The sequence below is a fragment of the Lathyrus oleraceus genome, chromosome 1, assembly GCF_024323335.1.
Source record: "Lathyrus oleraceus cultivar Zhongwan6 chromosome 1, CAAS_Psat_ZW6_1.0, whole genome shotgun sequence".
Lineage (NCBI taxonomy): Eukaryota > Viridiplantae > Streptophyta > Magnoliopsida > Fabales > Fabaceae > Lathyrus > Lathyrus oleraceus.
Genome location: NC_066579.1, coordinates 451,818,645 through 451,846,580, shown reverse-complemented (window position 1 = coordinate 451,846,580; position 27,936 = coordinate 451,818,645). Strand labels below are relative to the sequence as shown.

The window sequence follows — 27,936 nt, the reverse complement described above, 5'->3', positions numbered from 1 at the left end:
GATTTTTGTCAACAGGGGTTCACAGTACCACCGATAAGTGAATGAGGATATCTAACAGTACCTGCACAAGAGATCGTTAGATAAAAACGTGCCCCAGGCGTGCCCCAGGCGTTTCAATGTCTTAACACTTAGGTCACTCAAAACCTCCGAGCAGGAATTCCAGATTTCAATCTTATAAGCATGCCTCGGAATGGACCTCTATGTTTCAGAATGCAAATATTCTTTATCAAAGTAAACGGATGTTTTCGTAATCAAAGCGGTAATGAAAATAAAAACAAAATTATTTGACTGAACACGCATTTTATTGACTGAAACAAAAAGGTGGCTCAGAACTGAGCAAAACACAGGAAGCAAACCCTGGAAAGAGGTGATTGCGCACAAAGGAAAAAATCTATCCTATTGACAATGCGGAACCGTGATCTCATCGGGTTTCAACTCGGTTACACCCCATATGTCCTCAAGACTTTCCGCACTTTCTGTCTTCTGAACAAGACGCTTTCAATCGATCTCTGTCGGAGACTATCCAAGTCATCATGAGCACAAATGATCATGCTAGACGCAGTTGTTCGTTTCATTCCCTCTTTTGCCTGGACCGCCCTTTCGGGTTTCAGTCCACCGGGATACCCTTTTTTGCCCAAGTCGCCCTTGCGGGTTTTCAACTTGCCGGGTGTACAGTTCTTTTCTTTTATTACCCCTAACTTTTGCCCGAACCTTTCTCTTTTTCTTGGTTCGCCGGGATGCCCCTTTTTTGCCTGGACTCTTTATTCTTTTTTGTCCAGCGGGTTTCTTTCACGAAGTATTTTCTAACTGCGTCCGCATTCACAGGGAATGGAAAATCGTCGTCATCCGTGGTCATTAACAACAAGGTTCTGTCAGATGGGACCCTTTTGACCACGAACGGACATTCATAACTGTTTGTCCATTTGCCCCATGATCGTCTTGAGAAGGAAGGATCCTTTTCAACCAATTCCTCCACGTGGTACGCTCGAGGTCACACTTCTCAGTCAACAATGCGCTTCATTCACTGGGTACAACGCCCCACGACAAGTAACTGTCAGCCCTCTCTCCTCAGTTGGGCTTAACGTGTCATACCGAGTCCTTATCCATTTAGCGTTCTCTGATTTCTCATACATCTGTGTGGAAGACACTGCCCCAGGTAGATGCACATCCCAAGGTTCGACACCCACGATACAGACTTTATGTTTGGTCACCATCGTTGGTGCATTTAAAAGTTATCCGGGAAGCACTAACTTATTCACCTCATCTCCTTCCCCCTCAGACATCGGAATCCGTTCGGATTCGGGGTCAGACCCCTCCTCCGGGATCAGTCACTCTCAATCTTTCGATTTGAGTACCTCGAGACGTCCTCATCAGGGACCTCAAACTTCCTTGGTTGATAACCTTTCCATGGGTTGCTACTAGCTTTTTAAACACATATCTTATCAGATCCATTTTGGACATCCACAAAGTGGTATGAATCAGCATACACTGTCTCAGTCGGCGAGCAGCCTATGCCAAAGTACATCAAGTTTTTCGAACAGTGAGTGTATTGTTTCACAGTCGATAAACTTTTTGCTTAGGTAAATTGCATACTCTTTTCGACCAAACTAGTCATGCTGACCCAATACGCACCTCATAGACCCCTCGAGGGTTATCAAGTACCGGATTAACAGTTATTTCTTTCACTGAAGTATCGGAATCAGAAGTTCCTGCAACTTACCCTCTTTTTTTTTTTTTTTTTTTTATTTTTTTTTTTAGCAGGATCGACCTCGATTCCTCTGATTCGCTCACAACAAGCCTCGGTAGCTTGATGGACAACACTCCATAAGTGCACTGACTCGGGCTCAACAGTGTGAGTTATCTCAACCAATCAACCAACTTGCCCCAAGTCCACCGGATGCCCCTGTTCTGCTTGGGACTTTGCCATCATGTCATCAACATGGCATTTGCCTTCACGATGAATCATATCATGAAACAAAATCACCGTAGACCTCTGATACGTGGCACCGGCCTCATGTGACAGAACGACGTCAACTTAGAACAAGAAGGTGCTCCTTGTGTGATGGACCTGGTTTACTTCATATCATATGGCAACAATTCAATCTGGTTTTGGCCAAGAAGCCATCCATGAAGATAAACACTGAGACCTGAGCCATATAATCAACCAATACCTCATTGTGAAGTACCGGGAATTCATCCCTCAGATTAGCTCTGTTCACATCTTGGTGGTCCATACACCTTCTCATCTTTCAGCACCAGTTTCCGCTTCACTGGAGGACAGTCTTCTCTTAAGGGTAGCTCGTTCCCAGGACATTGGTATTCCGCCCTGGTGTATCTAAATACAATCAGGCATACGTATCAACCTGCTCTTCTAACAGGGCTACCATTCTGTTCTCGACTTGCCTCTGAAGCGGCCTCAACTTTCACTTTCCCTTCTGACCTCGGCGGTACTTGGGATGACAAACTTGACTCGCTTCTCGTGCGGTTGAATCACCTTCTCCTCTTGTTTCAACAACCTGGCTAATTCCAGCTGATCACAATCTTCTGCGCCTTCTTCTTCGGCATGATAGCTTGGATTGTCGAAGTCATATAGAGGTATAACCAAATTGTTATCGATGAGATCAGGAGGGTAATCACTTTTGTGGTCGGAACCAAACGAATCAAAAGGAAGGAAAATAAAACATTGCCATTTTTATTTTATTTTTTAAAACTGCAAAAAGTGAAAAACAGGGAACGCCGCTTTTAATTACAAAAAACATCCATTTATTACTGATGCAAAATGTTGCAAAATGAAACACATGAGGTGGCCCTTACAATGGACCAGTACGCTTCGGGCAAAACGTATGGCTTTCATGCAAACAAGATTAAAACACAGAAATACTATACTCCTGGATGAGTGACAGTGATGCTTCTGGAGGCCTTCCAATTGCCTGGTACGCACGACTTTATCCACGCCTCAAGCTCGCGGTTGCTGTCAACATCCTCACCTACTGAACGGGCATGACCAGGATCCAACATCCCTGCACTGACGAAGGTGTACGGCGGACGACATCCTCTGTTTGGTCTAGACGACTCTAAATCCGGCTGATATCCGACCCCAAACATGTCTGCTTTTATCACGATGTCAATGATCCTTCCCCAGCCTTGCGCCTCTTTGTTCTTCACCACTTCCAGAGCTTGCTTATAAGAAGAAATGGACAACTCCTTCTCTTTCTCAGCGACAAAGGCATTCTCCACCTGGACGGTTTCAACTGCCAGACTGGGTGCTTTACATCTTACATTGTCCATTTCTACTTTCTTCATCTTCTGGGTCGGGTCCTTCATCAATACACACCCTTCTGTAGTGACAGTCGCACAAGCATTAACACTAACAGGGAAAATTCCATCCTGCTCCAGAGGTTTTGGGACCATAGCCATTGGAACCTTTAGCTGATCCTCCTCAGTCATCTCCAATCCTTTCTTGGCCTTCTTCACCATCTTGACTTTTACAGGACCCCTTCTGGGCGCAGGGTTGACATCCCCCTTCATAATCTGGGCCAAGTTAATGGTCTCGGAGTCCACCATGTCCTGGACGACATGCTTAAAAGCTCTACAGCCCTCAATGTTGTGTCCAGGTGCCCCAGAGTGAAACTCGCACTTGGCATTCTCATCATAGTTTGGTGGCCTCTTCTGCCGTTCTATGGGAATCGATATCCTTGGCCGTACTAAAGCAAGATCCATCAACCTTTGGAACAGATGGGCGTAAGTCACGGGTGGTTCCTCAAACTGACGATCCTCTTTCTTCTTCTTCACCTGGCTTTCAGCTCTCGGTGTCTTCTGTTGAGGTGGCAGTTGTTGCTGTGGAGCGGGTGGATTGCTGACAGGAGTGGTTACAGTGGCAGCATAAGGATGATAACGATCTTTACTACGTTCTTTCTTTGCAGGCACACCAACTGGCTCAACTCCCCTCTTGAATGAACCACTGTCGGAGGATTTCCTTGCTACAGTACCAGAAGGTTTGTTCACTTCGGAGGACGGAGCCTTCCCCTGAACTTTCTCCACTATCAGCCACTTCTCAATCCTTTCCAATCTTTCAGACATGGCTTTCTGCCCCAAGGCAAGTCCTTGCACAACACTGAACAACTCCCTCATCATCTCTTTCAGTTCAAGGATGTCGGCGTTGGGAAGATCCATCGGCTTGGATTTGTTGACCCCCAGCAGGTTATCTGAACAGACGAGCTATGCGTACCGGTTGAATACTGAAACCTACAAAACAGCAAATGGGTTAGTATGACTCACACATGCAATGTCTGTCCGTACTAGGAATATTCAGTCCTCTTTTTTCTGGTTTCATTGAGACAGATAAAATTTCATCAACAACATTTTGACATCTAGATGTCTCTCAACCGGGGTTTTTAATTTAAAAAATAACGGGCCCTGAGTACGGACAGACATGAGTTGAATGCAGATGAATGCGAGATGATATGATGCAAATGCATGAATGCAGGCCCTTGTGCCACCAAGTCAACTGAAAGCCCAACACTTCTCTGAACCAGTCATATCTGTGGGATCAAGTCACCATAAATCCAACTTGGGGGGTTCCGAAATAAACGGAACCGGAGATTATATCACTATCTTCACAGGAACAACCGTTGAACGGGTGACAAACGGATCCTCTGAACATGTACTCTCAACTCGGCCCGGGGATCCGAAATAAACGGAACCCGCTGATAAACCACGGACCGAACTCTGGCGTCCCAGAAATAAATGCCCATAATCCATAATCACCGTCAGTACCAAGAGTCACCAACAGGTCACCAACCAATCAGCAACTGTACCTGTAATGATCAAACCCTCCCCACTCACGGGTGTTATCTAGGCCAGGGTAAGGTCGAGAGAAACGCAGCATAAATAACCTTTCGCAGAACATCATCATATACACACCCGAAGTATGCAACGATAATGTCCCACCAGGGTCTGAACTGCTCGTGATATCAATGTTCCGCTAAGTGGCGCAATACCACCCGCTTCCCATGAATCACTCTATTCCTAAGTATCCTAGATTTCACTCATGGCCTGGGTATTGGGCCTTTTACCTCATGTAACTCCCACCCCCAAACAGAGAAACACAGGCAGCACAGCAGATGAATATGAATGAATGCAAACATTTAATGCAACTAATAAATGCAAACAGTAAATGCAAATATATACAAATGAATGCAATAAGATACAACAGCAAACAGCAACCAAAACCCTAACCTAGAGAGCGCTAGGAGAGACTCGCTCAGGGAAGATGGACCAGCACAGGTCAACTTCTCTAATAGTCCCCAGCAGAGTCGCCAGCTGTCGCATCACGCGAAAAACCGGCGGGAAAACAAGAACAACAGAGCCGCCACCGTGCGTTATTTATCCCAAAAGAGGGAAAGGAAACGCTCAGAGTAAACCTGGAAAGAACATGGTCTCGCGACCAAAGAGAATGGGTTCGGGAGTCGGTTATGCGAAGGGAAGGTATTAGCACCCCTACGCATCCGTAGTACTCTACGGGATCCACGCACAAAAGGAAGGAAAATGGTTGCTAAAACACTGCTCATAAACACACACACACTGGCTGAAAGAGACACAAGGAAACAAACAAGACTGAAACTGACTCGGCAGGATATCGTATCCTGGGCCTACTTAGTCTATCAGGCATAGACATCAGAGTCGAAGTAGTTCGGACTGGGAAACGACACATGCTCGCTAGGATATCGCATCCTATGCATACGTATCTTCTCGGACGAGAGAAGAATCAGAGCATTCGTAGCTCGGCTGACACGCACACAAACAAACACAGGCAAAGGCAAACGTGGAGCCTGAATGCCAATCGCTGGACTTACATCAGCATCCGAACCAAACACACGCACACTGGAACCTAACTGCCACTCGATGGACTTACATCAGCTTCCAAGCACACAACAACACAACAAGTTAATAGGGAGTCGGGGACTCGAGCCTATAACTGTCAAGCACACACTCAAACAAACAGACAACAGATTGCTAAGGAGTCAGGCACTCGAGCCTAGCAACTGTCAGACAACACACACAAAAAAAGAAAAAGGGGCGCCCGGAGAGATCAGCTCAATCTCCTGCCTACATACTTCATCTGGTATGAAGATCAGGGCGATGTAGTTCCCCTACGCAGGGATAAAGGACTAGCCTAACCAGATAACAGAGGGAGACACAACTAGGGAGACTACGACTCGAGCCTAGATGTTATCATGCAAAATCAACCCTAAGTTAAGGTTTCTAGCTAACTTGCACAGGAAGCAAGCCTATCCTAGTCATGACTTGCACAGGAAGCAAGCCACACACACACACTTAACTTGCACAGGAAGCAAGTCAAACAAAACCTAACTTGCACAGGAAGCAAGTCTAAACTATCCCTAACTTGCACAGGAAGCAAGTCAAACAATCCTAACTTGCACAGGAAGCAAGTCAAACAATCCTAACTTGCACAGGAAGCAAGTCAAAAAATCCTAACTTGCACAGGAAGAAAGTCAAACATACAAACACAGATAGCACACACTATACACAAGCAAGGGGCTCAAACAAGGGTTAGGTTTTAGTCGAGGGGTCATATCAACCTCAACAAACAAACCTCTGGAACTGGGTGAATGTGCTCTTAACCTTGCCATTGAGGGGCTAAGGTGAAGCAGATGAAAGGTGAGTGAAGATAAGACTTCACAGCTCTTATCCCTGGCCTGGGAGAGCTCAAGACAAGAATGTGTGGGTTCAGAAAGTGGGAACCCTTCTACACATTTGATACTGACTCAACTGTGCAATTGCACAAGATCTTGGGTTTTTATCTGTAATGCATCAACACAGTGGTGTGAGCAAAACAGAAGACACACTGAATAGCAGGGGATAGGTTGCTTATCCCTTGGTTCTGCCAATTGCCTCTTCACTTAGGAGGTCTTTGACTCTATGCAAGGACAAAAGTAAACAGTCACAAACATCGCCTCTTAAGGAGGACTTCAGACAGTTGCCTGGCCAAGTAACAGGCCAGGTCTTCCAGACTACATGAAGATAGAAAGTACCTCAATGCAAATTTCTTAGACAAGCAAAGCAAAGCAAAAAGTTCACAAGGAACTGAGCAACTAAAAGCACCTGAAACAGTCAAGCAGATGTTAGTATGCAACTTCAACACAAAGCAAAAGAAACAGGCATCAACAGTAAATTAGAGGCAAATGGATGTGCAAGGCACAAGGCTTAAGGCATGTGAGCCAAGCCACCTACAAAACAAACAAGTTAGACAATGATATTTAAGCAAGCTCAATCCAAAAGAATGGGTCTCGTTGGTCATTTGGTGTTTAACCTGAAAACAGAAGCTCAAAAGTGAGTACCAGGACCACTAGGGCAAGCCTAGGGTCAAGAGAGAATGAAAAAGTTAAAACAGCAAATGGCAAGTGTCCAAAATCATGTTCAAACAATCAAGAAACACAACCAATTGGGTTCACATTCATATCAATCATCATCATCATTTCATGAGCAAATTAGGTCAAGGTATAGCAAACAGAAACTCATAGAAGTCAACAGCAAGACTTAACTCAAAAGCAATCTTAAACATTTCCAAAAATCACCAAATAAATCATGGTCAATCACAACCCACAGCATGGTAAGCATATCAAATTTCATCTCATTTGGACAAGTGGAAGGCAGTCAATGAAAATTAGAAAGTCAAAGCAATTTTGAACATGCTCAAAGAAGTCAACCAAACAAGCATCAACTTAGAAAAATCATAAGTCAGAGATGGTGTGTGATAAATGAATGGGACTAAAACCATGGCAAAGATGAGGATGTCTAGTTATCTCATGTAAAATTTCATGTCCATCCAATAAAGTATGAGAATTTCACAAATGAAATGGGAACATGTGTCACAAAAAGTCAACATTTGACTAAGCAGGGGAGAAAATCTCAAACAATTAGGAAATGCCACAAATAATTCCAAGAAAATTCACATGTAAACTAGACATATAAGAGTAGGTTCATGCAAAAAATCAGATCAATTGGAGGTCAAGAAGCATGGTAATGAAAATCATGAAGTTGGACATCAATGGTGTGACACAAATTGTCACACCCTAATTCAAAAAATCATAACTCACAAACCAGCAATGATAAATTCACAAACTCTACACCAAAATCACCATGAGTGTGTCTAGTTTAAGCACAAAACATTTGGGAGCCATTGGATAAAGTATCACCATTTCACAAATGTTTTGGCAAAGTGTACAATATTTGGTCACATGTCACAAACCCTAGCACCATTTAAAAACCAACCATCCAAAAATTCTGGAAAAAATGTGATAAAAAAGTAGAGATCATGATGAACACAACACAAAAAATCCCATTAAATTTGGATTAAAAATGAACAAGTTATGGATTTTACAAGATTGGTGATCAAATGAAATAAAAATTGAAAATTAAATGGATTAATTGATTTATTAATGACCGGATGGCATTCTTGTAATTCCTTGGATCACTTATTGGAACACGGTCGTTTTGGCCCAGAAAATGAAATGTTTCTATTGGTTGTTGGCTAGTGACACAGTAATACAAGCTCATGCACGTGAAAGACAAAAAATCTGGAAAATTAGGGTTTGTTCAATGCTACAGTAAGCTTCATCATCACCTTCAAATCGTGATTTTCAAAAACGCCCAGAAATGGGAATCCAACATATCACTAGAACCAGCACACCACACACATTAAGAATCCATCATCCATTTTTCTTAAAACACTCTAACAATCATGAATCGAAGCTAAACATATTCACACATCAGATTTCAAGTTAACATATCTTCTAGCATACTTAACCATTTTCATTGATTCAAATTTCAAAATGATTAGCATGGTGTGATCTAACTAAAGCATATCATGGTTTTTGGAATGGTGAGAGTCGAATTTTTACCAAGTTGGAAGAACAGTCGTGTTTCTGATGTTGTTTGGTCTCCAATGGCTGAAACAGGTGTGCTAGAAGGCTTCAAATGATGAATGGTGAAGTTGGCTTGGCTTGAGATAGCTTGAGATGGCTTCAAACTTGGACTGCCATTGATGATGCCTCTTTAAAACAGTAGTGGAAAAGGAGCTTCCAGTTGGGAAAACATGGTGAAAACAAGGTCACAAGGTTGCTTGGATGATGGAACAATGATAACCAAGTCGTGCTCTTTGAAGGTTTTTGGAAGAACTTGGAAAAATGCAAGCAAGATGGATTTTTTAGAGAGAGTGAATTTCTGTGTTATGGCTGCAACTGAGGTTTTCCAATTGACAGAAAATGAGGTTAAAGTCTGCTGTTTGGTGGTACAAAGCATGGTTCATGGATATGTGGGATAGAGTGGTTGAAAAATGTACTTTCTTCCAAGTTTCAAGCAAGTTAGCATGGGCTATGTGTACTGCATAAATTTGACTTTGCAACATGTCTCAAATGCATTTTCAGATCATATTTGGATAGTAGGAATGGTGGGAAATGATTAATTTGAAAAGTCAAAATTCCACTCACTTGAATTTAATTAAGGCAAGTTCAAAAATGCCATTTTGCATGGTGAAGTTTTGGTTCATGAAAATTACATTTTTGGAAAGAGGGGATCAAATGTGACTTGTAGGAAAAAACCCCACCAAAATTGGCCAAATGGTTTGAGAGATATGGCCTTTTGAAGTTCAAGAATTTCTGAAAATGATTCGATCATAACTTGCCAACCATACATGGGAATTGAGAGTTCTTGGACTTTTTGGAAATGGGAGAACAAGATCTTCAACTTTCATGTTGGGCAAAAATTCATTTGAAGCTTGTATCATGATGTAAGTTTGAGGATCAAGACTTTCCATTTTGGGTAAGTTTCAGTTACAGGTCCAGTTTCCATTTTTGGAAATTTCTGATCTGGCTTCAAATTCTTCCATGATGGTGTTTAACATGATATATGAGGCCTATTTGGACATGAATGAGACCTCTCAAACCAAATCCCATCATCAAATCACTGATTAAATGGACAGTTGACCAACATTTGACTTTTAGGGTTTCTGACTGACTGTGCATTGACTGATGACTTCTGAACATCCAATCCTTGACCAAAACACTTCAAATGGATCCCCAAGTCATGTGAACATGTTGAACCAACCCTAGGGCCTTGGCTCCTTGGGAATTGTGCTTGCTTGCTTGACTGACTGATCTCCTGATCAGTTTGACCTAATTTCTTGACTTGCTTGCACTTGAGGCAAAAGAGGCAATGCAATGCTATGCAATGGACCATGATATGCTATGACCTAATATGAAAATGTATGTACAATGATGGGTGCAAATTTGAGGTGCTACACATACCATTGGGGCAGTTACAATTGCAGCACCGCCATCTCAAAACTTCCGGCACAGACAAGACAGGCCAAGAAGGCAGTTTACCAAGATCAATATGACTTTAGCACAGGCGCTGCAGGGTATGCTAAAAGCAAATTTGATTACCCTCAGAGATCCTCCTACGAATCCCAACACTAATTCTCCTCGTTATAATCCCAATGCCAGGTGTGCATATCACTCCGATAGTCCCGGGCATGATACAAACGATTGCTGGTCGTTGAAGAATAAGATTCAGGATATGATCGACGCTGGAGAAATTGAATTTGACCCTCCGGAGACTCCTAATGTCATCACTGCTCCTATGCCTAATCATGACAAGACTGTTAATGCTGCGGATGACGATTCTCACATTTCTAATGTAGCTAACTTGGCATCTCCTCTCCTGACCATCAAGAAGAATTTGTTGTGAGCTGGTTTATTTCCAGGTTGTACGGAAAATTGCGATCTTTGTATACTCCGACCCAATGATTGTTTGAAGTTGAAGAATGGTATTCAACAGCTGATGGATGATCATACGATTCTCTTTGAAAAGATTCCTAAGGTGGAAAACCCCATTGAAGAAATACATGTGACTGCTAGGTCCAAAGTTCCAGTGAGGATTACCGCTACTAGGGCGCCTGTGAAGATTACTGTTGAGCCTAAGGTAGCTCCCCTAATCATTACTGCACCTGGTCCAGTACCGTATTCCTCAAGCAAAGTTATTCCGTGGAATTATGGAGGTGACGTTTACATCCATGGCGTAAAGCAAGTCGATAATTCTACCAATCCTAATGGCATTATTGGGACTAGTAAAATTACTCGAAGTGGAAGGATCTTCTCTCCAGAAATCTCACCTCCTGCCCTTGAAACTCGAGGAAAGGAACCGGTCAACCTTTCTCAGTCTGAGACACCGGTCGAAGTTACTACTGAAGATGTTGCCAAACAAGAAATGGAAGAAGTGCTAAAAATCATCCGCAAGAGTGATTTTGATGTGGTAGAACAGTTGGGGCATACCCCGTCTAAGATCTCGATGTTATCCTTGTTGTTATCTTCTGAATCCCATGCCAATGCATTGATAAAATTCTTGAAGACCGCTCATGTACCTCAGGAGACATCTGTCGATCAGTTCGAAAATTATGTTGCTCACTTGGCTGTTGACAATGGCCTAGGCTTTTCCGATGCTGACCTTACACCGGCGGGAAAGAATCACAATAAAGCTCTGCATATCTCCATTGAGTGTAAGGGGATCACTTTGTCTCATGTGTTGATCGATAATGGCTCTTCTTTGAATGTGCTACCGAAAGCTATGCTCGATAAGCTTGACTGTAAAAGCATTGAACTGAAACCTAGTGACACTGTGGTGCGTGCTTACGATGGTGCGAAGAGTGTTGTACATGGTGAAGTAGTTCTCCCTATCAAGATAGGACCTCAAGTCTTCAACACTACCTTTCACGTAATGAACATTCGTCCTGCCTATTCCTGCTTGTTGGGATGCCCTTGGATTCATGGGGCAAGTGTTGTAGCTTCGTCTCTCCATCAAAAGCTGAGTAATTCAATAGAGGGCAAGATTGTTACTGTGTGTGGAGAAGAAGAGTATATTGTCAGTAGTGTGTATACCTTCAGATACGTCGAGATGGATGGTGAATTCTTTGAGACTCCTTCTCAGTCATTTGAAGTAGTTCCTCCGACTAATCCTGTCCTTAAGCCAACCTCCTGTGTGCCCAAGGTTATTCGTGCTCCTCCTGCTATGATTTCCCTGAAAGACGCTTAAGCCGTGGTGGAAGATGGTGGTCGTACTGGCTGGGGTCAGCTGATCGATGTACCATACAAGTCTGACAAGTCTAGCCTGGGGTTTAACTCTGAAAAGATAGTCAAAACGCAGATTAATGCTGTAGAAGATGCTGATAGCGATTGCGACCTGGATAGCTGGATTTTCCCAACAATTGGTGACGGACTCAATAATTGGAAGGCTGAAAACACTATCCCGATTTCCTTTAGTCAGGAGTAATTGTTATTGTCTATTTTAGTGTTGCAAATTTTTAATTTTTACAATTGAACTTCTTAAAGCGTTGTGTCTATGCCCGGGGCACAATAGCTAATTTGTTAAGGGTTTTGTCATCTTCATAAGCATATTCACATTCAATAAATCAATGGACTTTTTGCATTCAAATATTGCGCTCTTTATCTTTCCTGTCATCTTCCAAACAAGCTATGTTTTCTTACACACACTCACGTAACAAAATTGCAGATCCATATCCACTCTGGATCCTGTTGATAATAATTCTGCTACTGTTCATTATGACTTTGAAAATCCGATCTACCAAGCCGAGGATGGAAGTGAGGAAGATTGTGAAGTACCTGGAGAACTTGCCAGACTGTTACTGCAAGAAGAAAGGACTATACAGCCGAACGAGGAGTCAGTTGAAACTGTAAATCTGGGTACCGAAGTGGACAAGAAAGAAGTCAAAATAGGAGCAGGCTTGGAAAACAGTGTCAAAGGAAGATTGATTCAGATGTTACATGACTATGTAGAGATTTTTGCTTGGTCTTATGAAGACATGCCAGGACTGGATACTGATATAGTAGTGCATCGTTTGCCAATGAAGGAAGATTGTCGTCCTGTTAAGCAAAAGGTTCGCCGCATGCGTCCTGTAATGTCTGAGAAAATCAAAGTCGAGGTTATGAAACAATTTGATGCAGGTTTTCTGGCTATTACTTCTTATCCGCAATGGGTTGCTAATGTGGTACCAGTGCCAAAGAAGGATGGTAAGGTGCGAATGTGTGTAGATTACAGAGATTTGAATAGAGCGAGTCCCAAGGATGACTTTCCACTTCCGCACATTGATGTTCTGGTAGATAACACCGCTCAACACAAGGTATTCTCATTCATGGATGGATTCTCAGGTTATAACCAGATTAAGATGGCGCCTGAGGACATGGAGAAAACTACGTTTGTGACGCAATTGGGCACTTTCTGTTATAAGGTAATGCCATTCGGTTTAAAGAATGCAGGGGCAACATACCAGCGTGCTATGGTGGTTTTGTTCCATGATATGATCCATCATGAAATAGAGGTATATGTGGATGACATGATAGCCAGATCTCATACTGAAGAAGAACATCTCGATCATTTATACAAACTGTTCGAGAGGTTGAAGAAATACAAGTTAAGGTTGAACCCGAACAAATGCACCTTTGGAGTAAGATCCGGTAAACTCTTGGGCTTTATTGTCAGTAGTAAAGGAATTGAGGTTGATCCGGCTAAGGTGAGAGCTATTCAAGAAATGCCAGTTCCCCGTACAGATAAAGAAGTCAGAGGTTTCTTGGGACGCTTGAATTACATTGCCCGATTTATCTCCCATTTGACTGCTACCTGCAAACCCATCTTCAAATTACTGAGGAAAAATCAAGAGATGATATGGAATGATGAATGTCAAGAAGCTTTTGAAAAAATCAAGAAGTATCTCCAGGAACCTCCAATTCCGATACCACCAGTTGAAGGAAGACCTCTAATCATGTATTTGACCGTGTTAGAAAATTCAATGGGGTGCGTGTTGGGGCAACATGACGAGTCTGGTCGAAAAGAGCATGCCATATACTACCTTAGCAAAAAGTTTACCGACTGTGAAACAAGATACTCACTGCTTGAGAAAACTTGCTGCGCTTTGGCCTGGGCTGCTCGCCGACTAAGACAGTATGTGTTGAATCACACCACTTTATTGATTTCTAAGATGGATCCTATCAAATATATATTTGAGAAACCTGCCCTCTCCGGAAGAATAGCAAGATGGCAGATGATTTTAACAGAGTATGATATCCAGTACACTACCCAGAAAGCAATCAAAGGAAGCGTGCTAGCTGATCATTTGGCTCATCAAGCGGTGGATGATTACCAATCTATGAATTTGGAGTTCCCAGATGAGGATGTCATGCTTGTCACTGATTATGAAGAACCTGGACCGGATGAAGGACCCGAACTGGGATCCCGATGGACTATGGTTTTTGATGGATCTTCTAATGCATTGGGCAACGGTGTTGGTGTTGTAATTATTTCTCCCAGGGGCTGCCATACGCCTTTCACCGCTAGACTATGTTTTGATTGTACCAATAATATGGCTGAGTATGAAGCATGTATTTTGGGACTCAGAGCTGTTATAGACCTAAGAATCAAGCTTTTGAGTGTGTACGGAGACTCAGCCCTAGTAATCAGTCAAATCAAAGGAGAATGGGACACTAAACATCCGAATCTCATCCCTTATCGAGAGCGAGTGTTGACATTAATCCCATACTTTGAAGAGATTACGTTCGAACATATCCCACGAGAAGAGAATCAGTTTGCAGACGCATTGGCTACCATGTCATCTATGTTCAGGGTCAGATGGGATGATGAAGCTCCCATGATCACCATTGAACGATTAGATGAACCAGCATATTGTTATGAACTTAATACTGATGAAGTAGAAGAGAAACCTTGGTTCCACGAAGTAAAAAGATATTTAGAAACTCAGGAGTACCCCGAAGGGGCATCTATCAATGACAGGAAATTTCTGAGGAGGTTCTCCGTTAAATTCTTTTTGAGTAATGGGGTGTTATACAAACGTAATCATGATTCGACTTTGTTGCGCTGCGTGGATAAAAAGGAAGCAGAAAAAATTATGGAAGACATGCATGATGGTATTTTTGGGACTCATTCTAGTGGACATACGATGGCCAAGAAGATTCTGAGATCAGGGTATTATTGGTCTACCATGGAAGCTGATTGCCACCATCACTCCAGAACCTGTCACAAGTGCCAGATCTATGCGGATAAAGTACATGTGCCTCCTGCTCCATTAAACGTGTTGACAGCCCCTTGGCCCTTTGCAATGTGGGGCATTGATATGATTGGAGAGATTAAACCTACTGCTTCAAATGGACATCGTTTCATTCTTGTTGCTATTGATTACTTTACAAAGTGGGTAGAGGCAGCCTCATTTGCTTCTGTTACCAAGAATGTGGTGGCACGGTTCATCAAGAATAGTCTTATTTGTCGATATGGAATCCCTGAAAGAGTTATCACGGACAATGGCACCAATTTGAACAACAAGATGATTACTGAACTCTGCACACAGCTCAAAATAAAACACCATAACTCTTCTCCGTACCGGCCAAAGATGAACGGCGCCGTGGAGGCTGCTAATAAGAATATCAAGAAGATCATACAAAAGATGACAGTAACGTACAAAGACTGGCATGAGATGTTACCGTTTGCTCTCCATGGTTATCGCACTTCAGTGCGCACTTCGACAGGGGCAACTCCGTTCTCTTTAGTCTACGGAATGGAAGCCGTTTTACCAGTGGAAGTTCAGATTCCCTCTCTAAGAATCATGAAAGATGCAGGCTTAGACGAGGATGAATGGATTCAGACTCGACTGGATCAGATAAATTTGATTGATGAAAAGAGACTTGCGGCTATTTGTCATGGACAGATATATCAGAAGCGCATGACCCAGGCATTTAACAAAAGAGTCAAGAGACAGGTGTATCAAATTGGCGATTTGGTAATAAAGCGTATCATTCTACCACAAGGTGATCCCAGAGGCAAATGGACTCCCACATACGAAGGGCCATTTGTAGTTAAGAAGGTATTCTCTGGTGGAGCCATGATGCTTGCTACAATGGATGACGAAGACTTCCCACATCCCGTGAATGCGGACATAGTTAAAAAATACTACGCATAAAAGAGACCCGCTAGGTCGACGTATCTAGGCAAAAGTAAGGGCATCCCGGCGGACCAAAAGGGTTCGGGCAAAAATTAGGGATAAACATATAAAAATATACACCCGGCAAGTCGAAAACCTGAAAAGGCGGCTTGGGCAAAAAAGGGTATCGTGGTGGGCTGAAAACCTGAAAAGGCGGTCCAGGCAAAAATTAAGGATTAAAGCGTATGACTATGTCCCGTTCTCGGTCAACTTCACCCAAGTCAAAGGGACTGAACAAGCCAATCACTTTTATCCGACAGCAGGAGATGAGAGGCTTGAAGACATAATGACAGTAGTGGAATTAGAATCAATAGGACTTTTTCTTCATAGCTTTTTCTTTGCTTTCTTGACAATCTCCTCTTACTAGGATTTCTGTCTCCTTGTACACAAATTGCCTGTTTATAGGCCCTCTTGCAAAATCAATACAATGTCATTTCCAAAAAAGATGCTTTTGTTTTGCTTTCTCTGTTTTGTTTGCATAAACGTCCATTGATTTAATTTGAATTAGTATATGCATTTGAATATGATTGATGTTTACCAAAAATACATGCATAAAACGGAAATAGCAATTACTAAAAGACTTCAGGATCGAGGAGAAGGCCTAACCATGCTTTCCAATGAATCCGGTTGCTAATTCTATTCCCCAGCAAAAAAAAACAGTTATTCCCCAGAAGAAATTGGCATCACAGACTGGTCATCCCCTCCATCCCCAGCCAGGCTCTGTTGAATATTCCTACCATCAGACAGAAATCAAGCATCCCCGGCTAAGAAAGGGTCATCAATACAAATATCTCCAATCAGGATGTGGGGATTTATTTTCCCCAGGGGAGTCGCCAGGAAAACTTTTCAGACGCATAATTCATTCATTACATCATTTCACAGCATACGCATGCATACAATGTTCGCATTTATTTTCGAAAGCATAAAACATCTCATGCATCATGACATGGCATAAAGCTAGCTTTATTTTTCAGGTTAAGTATCCTCCTGATACGGTCAAAATAAAGATCCATTCAGATGGACATCTTTATCGATTACATTTACATCTTTCAAATATAATCCACATGAATATTATGATATCCTCCTAATGGTGGCATCTTTAAGCCCATCCCAGACATTTATTACAAATACAACATATACAAATATTGTCAGATATAGCCTAACGTACGGTTCATTCTGATTCAGCCTAACGTATGGTTCCTCCAACTGTTCCAATACGGTCTAGCATACGACCCATTTGGATGTTCATCCCCTCAGATACGATTTAGCGTATGATCCATTCTGATCTTTATTCCTCCGATACTACCTAGCGTACGGTACATTCTGAAACGTGGTCTAGCGTACGACTACCCTTTCATCCTCAGATACAGCCTAACGGACGACTCATTCTGCTACTCGGAGGCTACTTAGCGTTCGGTACATTCTGAAATGTAGTCTAGCGCACGACTACTTTTTATCGTCAGATACAGCCTAATGGACGGCTCATTCTGCAACTCAGATACGATCTGGCGTACGATCCATTCTGATCTTTCATCCCCAGTGAAGTCACCCACCTAATGGACCACTCATTCTGCCATTCAGATACGATCTAGCGTATGATCCATTCTGATCCCTTATCCCCAGCAGCGTGTGGCATTATGACTCCCCAGCAAAGTCGACAGCCTAATGGATGACTCACTATACGGTCTAGTGTACGACCCGGTATGACGCCCATGTCTTCAGATATCGTCTAATGTACGACACACTCTGAAGCTCTCATCATCAAACTTCCTGGAGGGCATCTTTAAGCCCATCTCCGTCAAGACTAGTTGACAAGTGCAAATTTTTGGGGCATTCTAAGTGCTCAATAATCTTCCACCTCTAGACCACGAATGGCGTACATACCATTCTGACTCTCTCGGTTCAAGAATATTGAACAGGGGCAGCTGTCATACCCCAAAATTTGCCCGTTAATATTACAAGGCATTTTTCAAGGCACTCCGACTTATTTTTCAAGACATTGATCTTAAGGGAACAAAGACCCAGCATACAGGTGGCCAAATCCAGAAAATGGCCTAAACTGGCTTGCTCGCTAGGCGAGCAAATCCTTCGCCTAGCGAAGCTTGCGAATACCAGAATTTTTGGGCTTCACTCTGAGCCCATTAGGTCACAAAAAGCATTATAAATACCAGAACTTCAGTCAGGAAAGAGAGAACGTAAAACGGAGGAGAAAGGCAAACACCCACCGACAGCAAACCCTGGAGGCTAACCCAGAGAATTCAGAGCAACCCTAAAGGAAACCCTGAAGGAAACTCATCTGCACAAAGGTTACCTCCGCCCAATTCAATCCGGCGCCAACCCCAAGAGTGACTTGCCAATTCAAGGGTTCACATATCCCCGAAAAAGGTAGCTTGCTAGGTATTCCACTTTATTTGTGGGATACCCTTGTGGAGATTCATCCTAATTACTTAATTGACTTTAATATGGAGATTCATCCTAATTACCTAATTGATTGTAAAATATGGCCTTTGAATATGTGATCTTGGACCTCTCTTTGTTGCCTTACGGTATTACGGTATTACAGTATTACGGTATTATGGTCATGTCCCGCGAATGTGGGGATACACTTAGCAAAGACCCTTTGATTAAATCATCATGTCCCTATAAAATAAATCATAGTCCCTCGGATGTTGCCTGCGAATATATGATTTTGTCCCTCGATGACCCTTCGTGGTAGCCTACGGTTAAAATGATGATCGTCCCTTCGAATGCTAAGGTATCCTTACAAATGTTGCCTTCAATGACCAATCGATGACCCTACGATGTCCCTTTACATCCAAAGGATAATACTACTTACTTCTCAATAGTAAGGACAGTTTTACCCTCCTAAGGAAAGGAAATGCCCATAAAGACCTTGGGTAGGTATAACTCTTAAATGCTGACTCACAACTTAAAATACTTTTCACACCTCACACTTTGCAAAACATCTATTAGAAAATCACCACTTGGTATACATTCGTACTAGAATCATTGCCAAGTTATATTTTTCTAAACAGCTTTCAAAATTAAACGAGATAAATACTTTGTATACATTCGTACGAGAATCATTACAAAGTTAAACTCTCTTTTCAAAACATTTTCTAAGCAATTCACAAACACTTTTTTTCAGACAAGAAAAACATAAGTGATCAAGCAATTAAGAGCCCATGGATAACCATGGATACAAAGGGTGCTAACATCTTCCCTTTGTATAATGTACCTCCCGAACCCAAAATCTAACCAAGGTCTTTCCTGTTCTTTTCCGCCTTTCCTTATTGGATAAAAGAAAAGTCGGCGGTGACTCTTGCTATCCGCGACATTTGCTTTCCGAAGCAAAAACACACAAAGTCAGTTCACCGTATGACAAACATGTTTAGGAATAAATTAATATTATAAATCTAGGAAAGCAATAAATTATGAAAAGTTTTCCTTAATTGGCAATATAGAAATATTATTCCAGAAATACAACAACAACATCAACACCATTATATTGGGATGGAATGCAAGAGTAGAAATAATGTTTTGTTCAAGATAGAAGAAACTTGCAGATTTTTTCTATCTTGTAATCCATCACAAAGAATGATGCGTACGAGTTTGGAGCGCCTACATATAAGTTAGGTTTAGGTTAAAATCTAATTAAAGAGTGCTTTCATTTTAAAATCTGATTATCTAATTCCTCATTTATTAAATAAAATCGAAAGAATAGTTCATTAATTTAAAAACAAAAAACAAAATAAAAAGAAATGCACTATTTTTAAAAAAATAAAAATATAAACTGCATTTGCTGAGATTCGAAGCATGTCTTGAATTATTTTCCCCTCGGTTATATTTAAAAACCAATGGAATATGTGGTATTTATTTAAAAATACAAAATAAAATATGGTGCACCTTGGCATTATTCCTCAATTTTTTGTAGGGTGAGGTGAAAACTTTGTCATGAAATTATGTATTATTTTACTAGTGTTAGAAACACTTCTCATATTACTAAACTTAAATTCCATATACTCTGTCTTACTTCTTCAAAGGAGGAAGTTATAAGCTTCTAAGGCTTGTCCCCAAGTCTCCAACATTTCACTTAAATCCTTTTCTGACTCTCCAAGTAAGACTATGTCATCTTCAAAAATCATACATCTCATTTCTAGCTCTTGAATATGTTTTGTAAGTACATCTAAAACTAAAGTAAATAGGTAAGAGATTAGGGTTGAGTCGTGGTTTAACCTCACTATTATGGGAAAAACACTTGTCTCTAGGCCCTATATGTGTACACTAATCGATACCCCATCTTACGTATCTTGGATAGTTCAAATATAGGTAATTATAATTCATTTCTTCTATAGGTATTTTCAGAAATTCTCTTTAGGGTACTCTATCATACGCCTTCTCTAAGTTAGTAAAAACTAGGTGCAATTATTTTTGATCCATCTGATACTTATCCATTACTCACCCATCTGTAACGAATAAAACCAATTATTTTTCCCTAAATTAAGTATATTTTCGTAGTCTTCATTCAATCATTCTTTCCCATAGACTCATAGTATGACTCATAAGTTTATTCCCCTTGTAATATTCACAAGTTTGTATATCCCCCCCCCCCCATATTCTTATAAATCAAAACTAAATTGTTTCTTCTTCATTGATCCCAAATTTACCTTGAACACATTATTTCTGTAAAAAGTTTGTCTATCCACAAAACACATTTAACTCTAAAAACTTTCCACACTTCAATAGGTATGTTACCTGGCCCAACCACAATCTTATTACGCATCCTTTTTAAAATTTATTTTCCCTCATGATTTTGAACCTGATGATAATAGTTATATTTGTGATCCTCTTCTCTATTTTCCATCCTAATAGACTCTGGACAGATATCAAAAAAATCTATACATAAATTATAAAAATACTTTTTCTGTCTATCTTTTATATCGTTTTATATAATCAAAAATAATGTCGTATTCATCTTTAAGACACTTTACTTGATCCAAATCTCTTGTCTTTTCTCTCTCTCTCTCTCTCTATATATATATATATATATATATATATATATATAATCTCTCTCTCATTTATTAACAGGGTTAGTAAATTCCACCATAAGCTTATTCATTTTAACACACTTGACTTCTTCCAAATCTCTTGTCTTTTTTCTCTTTATTAAACAATCTTATATGCAAAATATCTCTCTCTCTCTCTCCACCATAAGCTTATTCATCTTTAACACACTTAACTTGTTCCAAATCTCTTGTCTTTTTTTCTGTATTTAGCAAACTTATATATAATCTCTCTCTCTCTCTCTCTCTCTCTCTCTCTCTCTCTCATTTGTAAATTCAACTATAAGCTTTATTTTTTACTTCACTCACCGTTCATATAATATTCTCCCAAGTTTATGCATTTTTAAATCTACTTCATCCTTTAAAGTGGCCATTACGGTTACTACTAATTGCATTGCAGCCGTTGTAGTGTGAATTCTAATCGAGAATGTTTGATATGTACCGTTAAAAAATACATTATGTTAAGAAATTTCATTACATAAGTAATTTGACTTTTTGAGTTATTTAGTTTAGAGTTTTGATGAAAAAAATTGTCTCATGTGATTTTTAATGGCGATCAAGCCCATGATTTTAATTCACACTATAATTATGGTCAGGTGCTATTACAAAGATTAGTGCATCAATTATATTACAGATGCAATTAAGGTAGCATATTGTGGATTTTTTTATAACATAAACAAATTTTTTTAAATTCTAAAATAACTATATTTTCAAAAAAAATATCGAAGTAACTATGTCTCAAACTAAAAAAAATTGCACACAAGAGGAGTAGACAGCGGGTATGGCACATGCATTTACTTTTTTTTGTACATAAACGTCATGCATGATGTCGCATGCTTATAATGACCGTCAAAAAAAGTAAAAAAGGGTAGGTAAAAGTCTCTTTACTGTATGTAAAGTCTGAAAAAGTAACGTAGATATAAGTATTTCAGGATACACATATGATAAATAGACTTTTACCTACGTCTTTTGACTATCATAATAAGCATACAACATCATGCATAACGCCTATGCACAAAAATGAATATATGTGTCACGGTAAATAGACTTTTACCTACGTATTTTGACTGCCACTATAGGGGTGTTCGCGGTGCGGTTTGTGCGGTTTTGACCATAAAAATCATCCGAACCGCAAGAGAAAAAAGCATGCGGTTTGGTTTGGTTCGGTTGGCTTTTAGAAATAAAATCAAACCAAACCAAACCAAATCAATGCGGTTTGGATTGGTTCGGTTGGTTCGGTTTTTTACAATATTTTTATTTAGCCATACATACACCTATAGAGAACAACGTAACTTTGTGTTTAGCCATTCATACATTAGTAAATAACATCAAAACTCATCATATTTAGAGAAAAACTTCTCATTCAATATACAAAAACATTAGATTAGAAAAAAGTAGAATAAAATATATATATATATATATATATATATATATATATATATATATATATATATATATATATATATATATATAAAATAGTAGCATAAAATAATATCAAAAACATTATAATAAAACATAAAAAACATATGAGAAGAGAGATTAGAGAAGATGAAAAAAAACATAAGAGATGCGAGATTAAGAAGAAATGTGCGATAAAAATGTAATTAGAAGATAAAACAATAATATAAAATATGAAAAAGACAGAACATAAGAGAGGACATATTCGAGTAGAAAAGGTGAAATGTACATGGCAAAGAAGACGAAAAGAATTTGCGGTACTACTAGGAGAGATTTAAGAAGGTTGAATTTGAAACCCTAAGTGTGAGTAAGAGAAAATCGTTTGTAATTGTAAGGTTAAGACATACTAGGTTTTAGTTTTGGATTGAATGTGGGATAAGTGAAGTTTAGATGATAACATAATGCGGTTTGGTTTGGTTTAGTTCGGTTTGCAAAATACAAACCGCAAACCAAACCAAACCGTGCGGTTTTGTTAAAAAATGACACAAACGCATATGAACCAAATGCGGTTTTTTGCGGTTTCGATTTGGTTTGGTTTGGTTTGGTTTGCGGTTTTCTATTGGGTTGGTTTGGTTTTGAACACCCCTAGTTAGATCCATTACATTCAACACAACATGAACCATTAAGTCCTCTTTAATGATTACTTTATTTAAATTAAAGATCTCCCGTCCTCTTTAAGGATTATTATTAAATTCTGCCAAAAACAAAATATGCTATTATTAAATAACAAATCAGGAGCCCGTATTTTTTTATTTGTTTTTTAGGAGGCATTTCCTTTTTCTTCAATAGTCCATATTGAATAAAGAGTGATATCATAATTTATTAATCAACAGAAAAAGTTAAAATCAATATCTCGATCATATTCTATAATTATATTTAGATTTTTCAATATAAAAGAAAGTTCAACAAATTAATATAAGATTACATTCAATTGTAATATAAAATTATCAAATTATATCTCTAACTTAAAGTTAAAATTAATTTTATTATCATAAACTCAAATAAAGTTTACTAAAATAAAGCTTCAAAATACATAGGTTTTATTAGCTATAGTTGCAATTTTCTTTTTATAAAGAAGAAAATATTTTTGAATTACCAATTTTCCATGTTAAAAAACTACACAAATACATCACAAGAGATCAACAATCTTCACCAAATACACACACTTCCATTTAACATTTCAAATCAATTATAATAAAAATAAAATCATTTCCATTTAACATTTCGAATCAATTATAATAAAAATAAAATCATTTTTATGCAAAAATATCTAAATAAATATTTTTAAAAAATTTCTTTTGGTAAAGATAAATATTTAATGCAATTACCAAATTCCCTTATTAGAAAAAAAAAACTCTATAAAACATCATTAGAATTGTAACTATTTTCATCTTACAACAAGAAACTCATATTGATAACAAAAATGGGTTCATTTTCGATATTGTGTATTTTAAGTTTGATACTCATTGTGAGTTGCAGTAATATTACAAGCGCCCAAGACTCACCAGCCGATTATTTGAAACCGCACAACGCAGCAAGATCAGCTATTGAAGGTTTTAACATTCCAAATCTTGTTTGGGACAACAAAATTGCAGCTTTTGCACAAAACTATGCTAATCAACGCAAGGATTGTAAAGTGATTCCCTCGGGTGGTAATGGTGGACACTATGGTGAGAATCTTGCCATTAGCAATGGCTACATAAGTGGTGCGGAAGCAGTGAAATTGTGGGTGGATGAACAACCTCACTTTGATCATTATAATAACAAATGCATTGATGGTGAATGTCTTCATTATACTCAGGTGATTTGGAATGATTCATTACGTGTTGGATGTGGCAAAGTAAAATGTGATAATGGAGGCACATTTATTACTTGCAATTATTATCCTCCTGGCAACATTCCAGGACAAGATCCATTCTAAGTGCTTCATTATTTAATCATAGTTTGTTTATGACTCATGTATTGTGTTGTAATGTTTCTAAATTATTAAATAATATTCACGTGACTCACATTTGTAATATTTTATTAGTGAATTCAGGTTGTCAAACTTTCCATGATAAAAATCAAATGGTTCAGATTTAATACTAGACTTTTTGAAATATAATAGAATAATAAATCTTGTTTTTATAAAGTGTGCGATTATAATCAAACGATTATTAAAGCAGTGAGTGCGTGAATGTATGAAAAAATTAACGGCATAAATTTATTTTCCTTTTATTCCCTCACATCACACTCTTTAAAGAGATAATAATCTATCAATTTTATAATATGTTAAATTTATCTAAACAAATGTTTATATGTGTACTAAAGGTATAAGTCTCTTCTTTATTATAAATAAATACGAGACTAATTTCCTTATGGTTCATCTCACTTTTTTTTCTTGTGAAAACCCCTTGTTGCGATGTTTTACCTTGTGAGCATGGTAAGTCGTGTTATTCTAAATATGAGTTAAATATACAGCACCTTCTGCAATGTAAGCGAGATTCACTTTAACCCCTGTAAAATAGTTTTTTTTATTCCCTCTTTGTAATACCAAGATTTCTTCTCAAAGGTCCATGTGCACACTATTTCACCCCAAATTCCCTTATGTTTCCAGCGTGTAATATATGTTAATGTGAGGTGAATTAAATTTTATATTTTGAAATAGTATTATTTAATCCCCTGTAAATGATATCGAATTAATTATAATAAATATAAAATCATTTTTATTCAAAAATATCTAAATAAATATTTCTAGAAATTTTCTTGTTGTAAAGATAAATATCTAATGCAATTACCAAATTCCCTTGTTAGAAAAAACTCTATAAAAACATCTTTAGAGTTGTAACAATTTTCATCTTTCAACACAAAGAATTATCAATAAAACAAGGTTTTCACCATACATTCATCATCAAAGAGTTTACAAATGAAGATCAACCCATATACATACAAAGCTTATGATCATCTACATCTAACCTTGACAAAATGAAGGACTTAGCTACTCATTTTCATGGTAGCTTGGTCAACAAGTTTCGGTCGAAGGTTGATCAACATCCGAGTCGAAGAATCAAGATTGGATGTGAATCCACCTTCTTTTTGTGAAATATTGTTAAGAGGAGAAGAGAAATGAGAAAATGTGGTTTCTAGGGCACAAAAACAAGTCAAAAGATGATCCCAAGAAAAATGAAGTTAAAAAGATAAAAGATCCTGTTCCAAAAATTAGCCCATGCTACTTATAGTACTGGTTACTGAGCTGTCATGCTCACTAGGCGAGTAGAATGGTTCGCCTAGCGAGCCCCAAAATAAGCCACCAGAGTAGCCTGCGTCCAGAGGAAACATCCAAGAAAAGTTGCATATGTTCGCTAGGCGAACAATCCTTCGCTAGGCAAAGCCCTCGCTTCTCTCATTCGCACCAGCGAGCCTTGATGATTTTGCTACTGGAATTGCTCGCTACCTGTTCGCTGGACGCTCGCCTAGCAAATACTTAGCTGCTTCCCTCGCTCCAGCGAGTCTTGATGGTTTTGCTACTGGAATTTCTCGTTGCTTGCTCGCTGGATACTCGCCTAGCGAGTACTGGATATTTTTGGTTCTGTCCAAGTCTGGGAGTGTTCGCTGGCATCTCGCTGAGTGCTCGCCTAACGAGCACTTCGCTACCTCACTCGCCTAGCGAGCTTGCTGATGTTTGCTTTCTTTCTTGGTTCCTTTGCCATCTTTCGTGTGCCTTCGTTTACTACTCTTTCATGCCTAATTCCTGCACAATAACACACAAATTAAAGGTACCAAGATCATTTCACATAGTATTGCAAATCAACAAAAGCAAGGGCGGTTTCGAACACTTTTTCGACAAAAAGGAGTGAAAGATGCCCACATTTGATAGCTCAAATAAGCAAACTTGGGCATCTAACAACTCTCCCCAACTAGATTCTTGCTTGCCCTCAAGCAAAGTATGCCTCTTGAAGGACAAGAGGATTTGCTTAAAGAAAAAGATTTCTCCAAAATCGGATAAAATGGCTCAAACACAAGAGAATCAACCAGACACAAGTTCCCAATGGTTAGAATAACATAATACACAAGAACTAAAGCCTTATAGCAATGCAAAACATGTATCAATCCACAACAATGTTATCCTGAATGAATCACCATATCTCTCCTCTTCGAATAAGGATTGAAGAAATTTAGCGTTTGCAACCGCGGGGACAATTTCACTCTCCAACAAACAATGCAAAAGTCAATTCAATTCATACAATGTCTAACAATTATAAATGAAAATGCGGAAGCACGAAGATCACTAAGGTCTTTTCCGGTTGTAGCTTGGTCAGGTTTACAAACAAGGGTCATATCTAAGGCCATTGAAAACGAACTTGCCGATGCAAAAGAGACATTCACTGTACAAGCTATTCACACATCTCAACTTCGTTCCACTTGTTTCTCATTTGAAAACTTCACAACTCAATTTTGTTTTTCACTATTTTTCTTCCAAGCAAGCATTCATTTTCATTTTCTCTATTTTTTTTCTTTTCTTATCGTATTCACAAAACAGATGTTTCTCTTTTCTAATTTTTTTTTTGCTTGCTCAGTTATTCAAGAGTTGTGACACCTACCGATTCTCATTTTCGTTCTCCCCAACTTATCTTTTACTCGCCCCAAGTGAATGCTCTTGACTTTTTACGGCAAAAGAACAATTATCAAAAATTTCAGGGTTTCAAAAAAAAAGATTTTTGACATCTCGCCTTATTTCAAGCTGAGATTCAACTATTTAAGCTCAAAGGGGTTCACGAATACTCTCTGCTCACGGGTAAGTTGTATTTGGAACTGGTTATGCTCGTAAGAAAACAAGCGCCTTGATCATTTCTAATTGCTTCCACAAATTCACAATAATAAAAGACAAAGCATGAATCAAATGAATCAACACAGTTTATTAGAATCCAGCATTTTAGTGTACAATGGAGGTTTCCTCACAATTTGTGGTTCTAAGTCCTAGATGAATCATTCATTCAATTATGTTGCAAAAAGAACAATATTCAATTACGAAAAGAGTAAAGTTCTTAATGCATTCTAAAATTCTAACCGGAGGTAACCATGTACCTTAGCATTATTCGCTTGTTTATTTTTATCATTGCCATCCAAGCTCGGTTGAACCTTCATTGGATACTTCTTTGAGGAGCAACCAATCTAGAAGGTTTGACCCTCAACAACCAAAAATTTATTAAACAAAAGAAATTCAAACCAAACACAATAATTTAAAACATAAACACAATCATCACTTCAAAATGTTAAAAATGTGCGTGGGGGACAAAACACCCCAAAAAGTACATAACCAAAACCAAAATACTACATATTTGAAAATAAAATAAA

At 39.1% G+C, this 27,936-nt stretch overlaps 1 protein-coding gene across 1 annotated transcript; it reads left to right on the top strand.

The window, feature by feature from the left end:
- The first annotated feature begins 24,025 nt into the window (after positions 1–24,025).
- Positions 24,026–24,560, top strand: LOC127083360 (basic form of pathogenesis-related protein 1-like). Its single transcript, XM_051023672.1, has one exon. The coding sequence runs from the start codon at positions 24,026–24,028 to the stop codon at positions 24,521–24,523; it is 498 nt and encodes a 165-aa protein (XP_050879629.1). The 3' UTR covers positions 24,524–24,560.
- Positions 24,561–27,936: the final 3,376 nt, after the last annotated feature.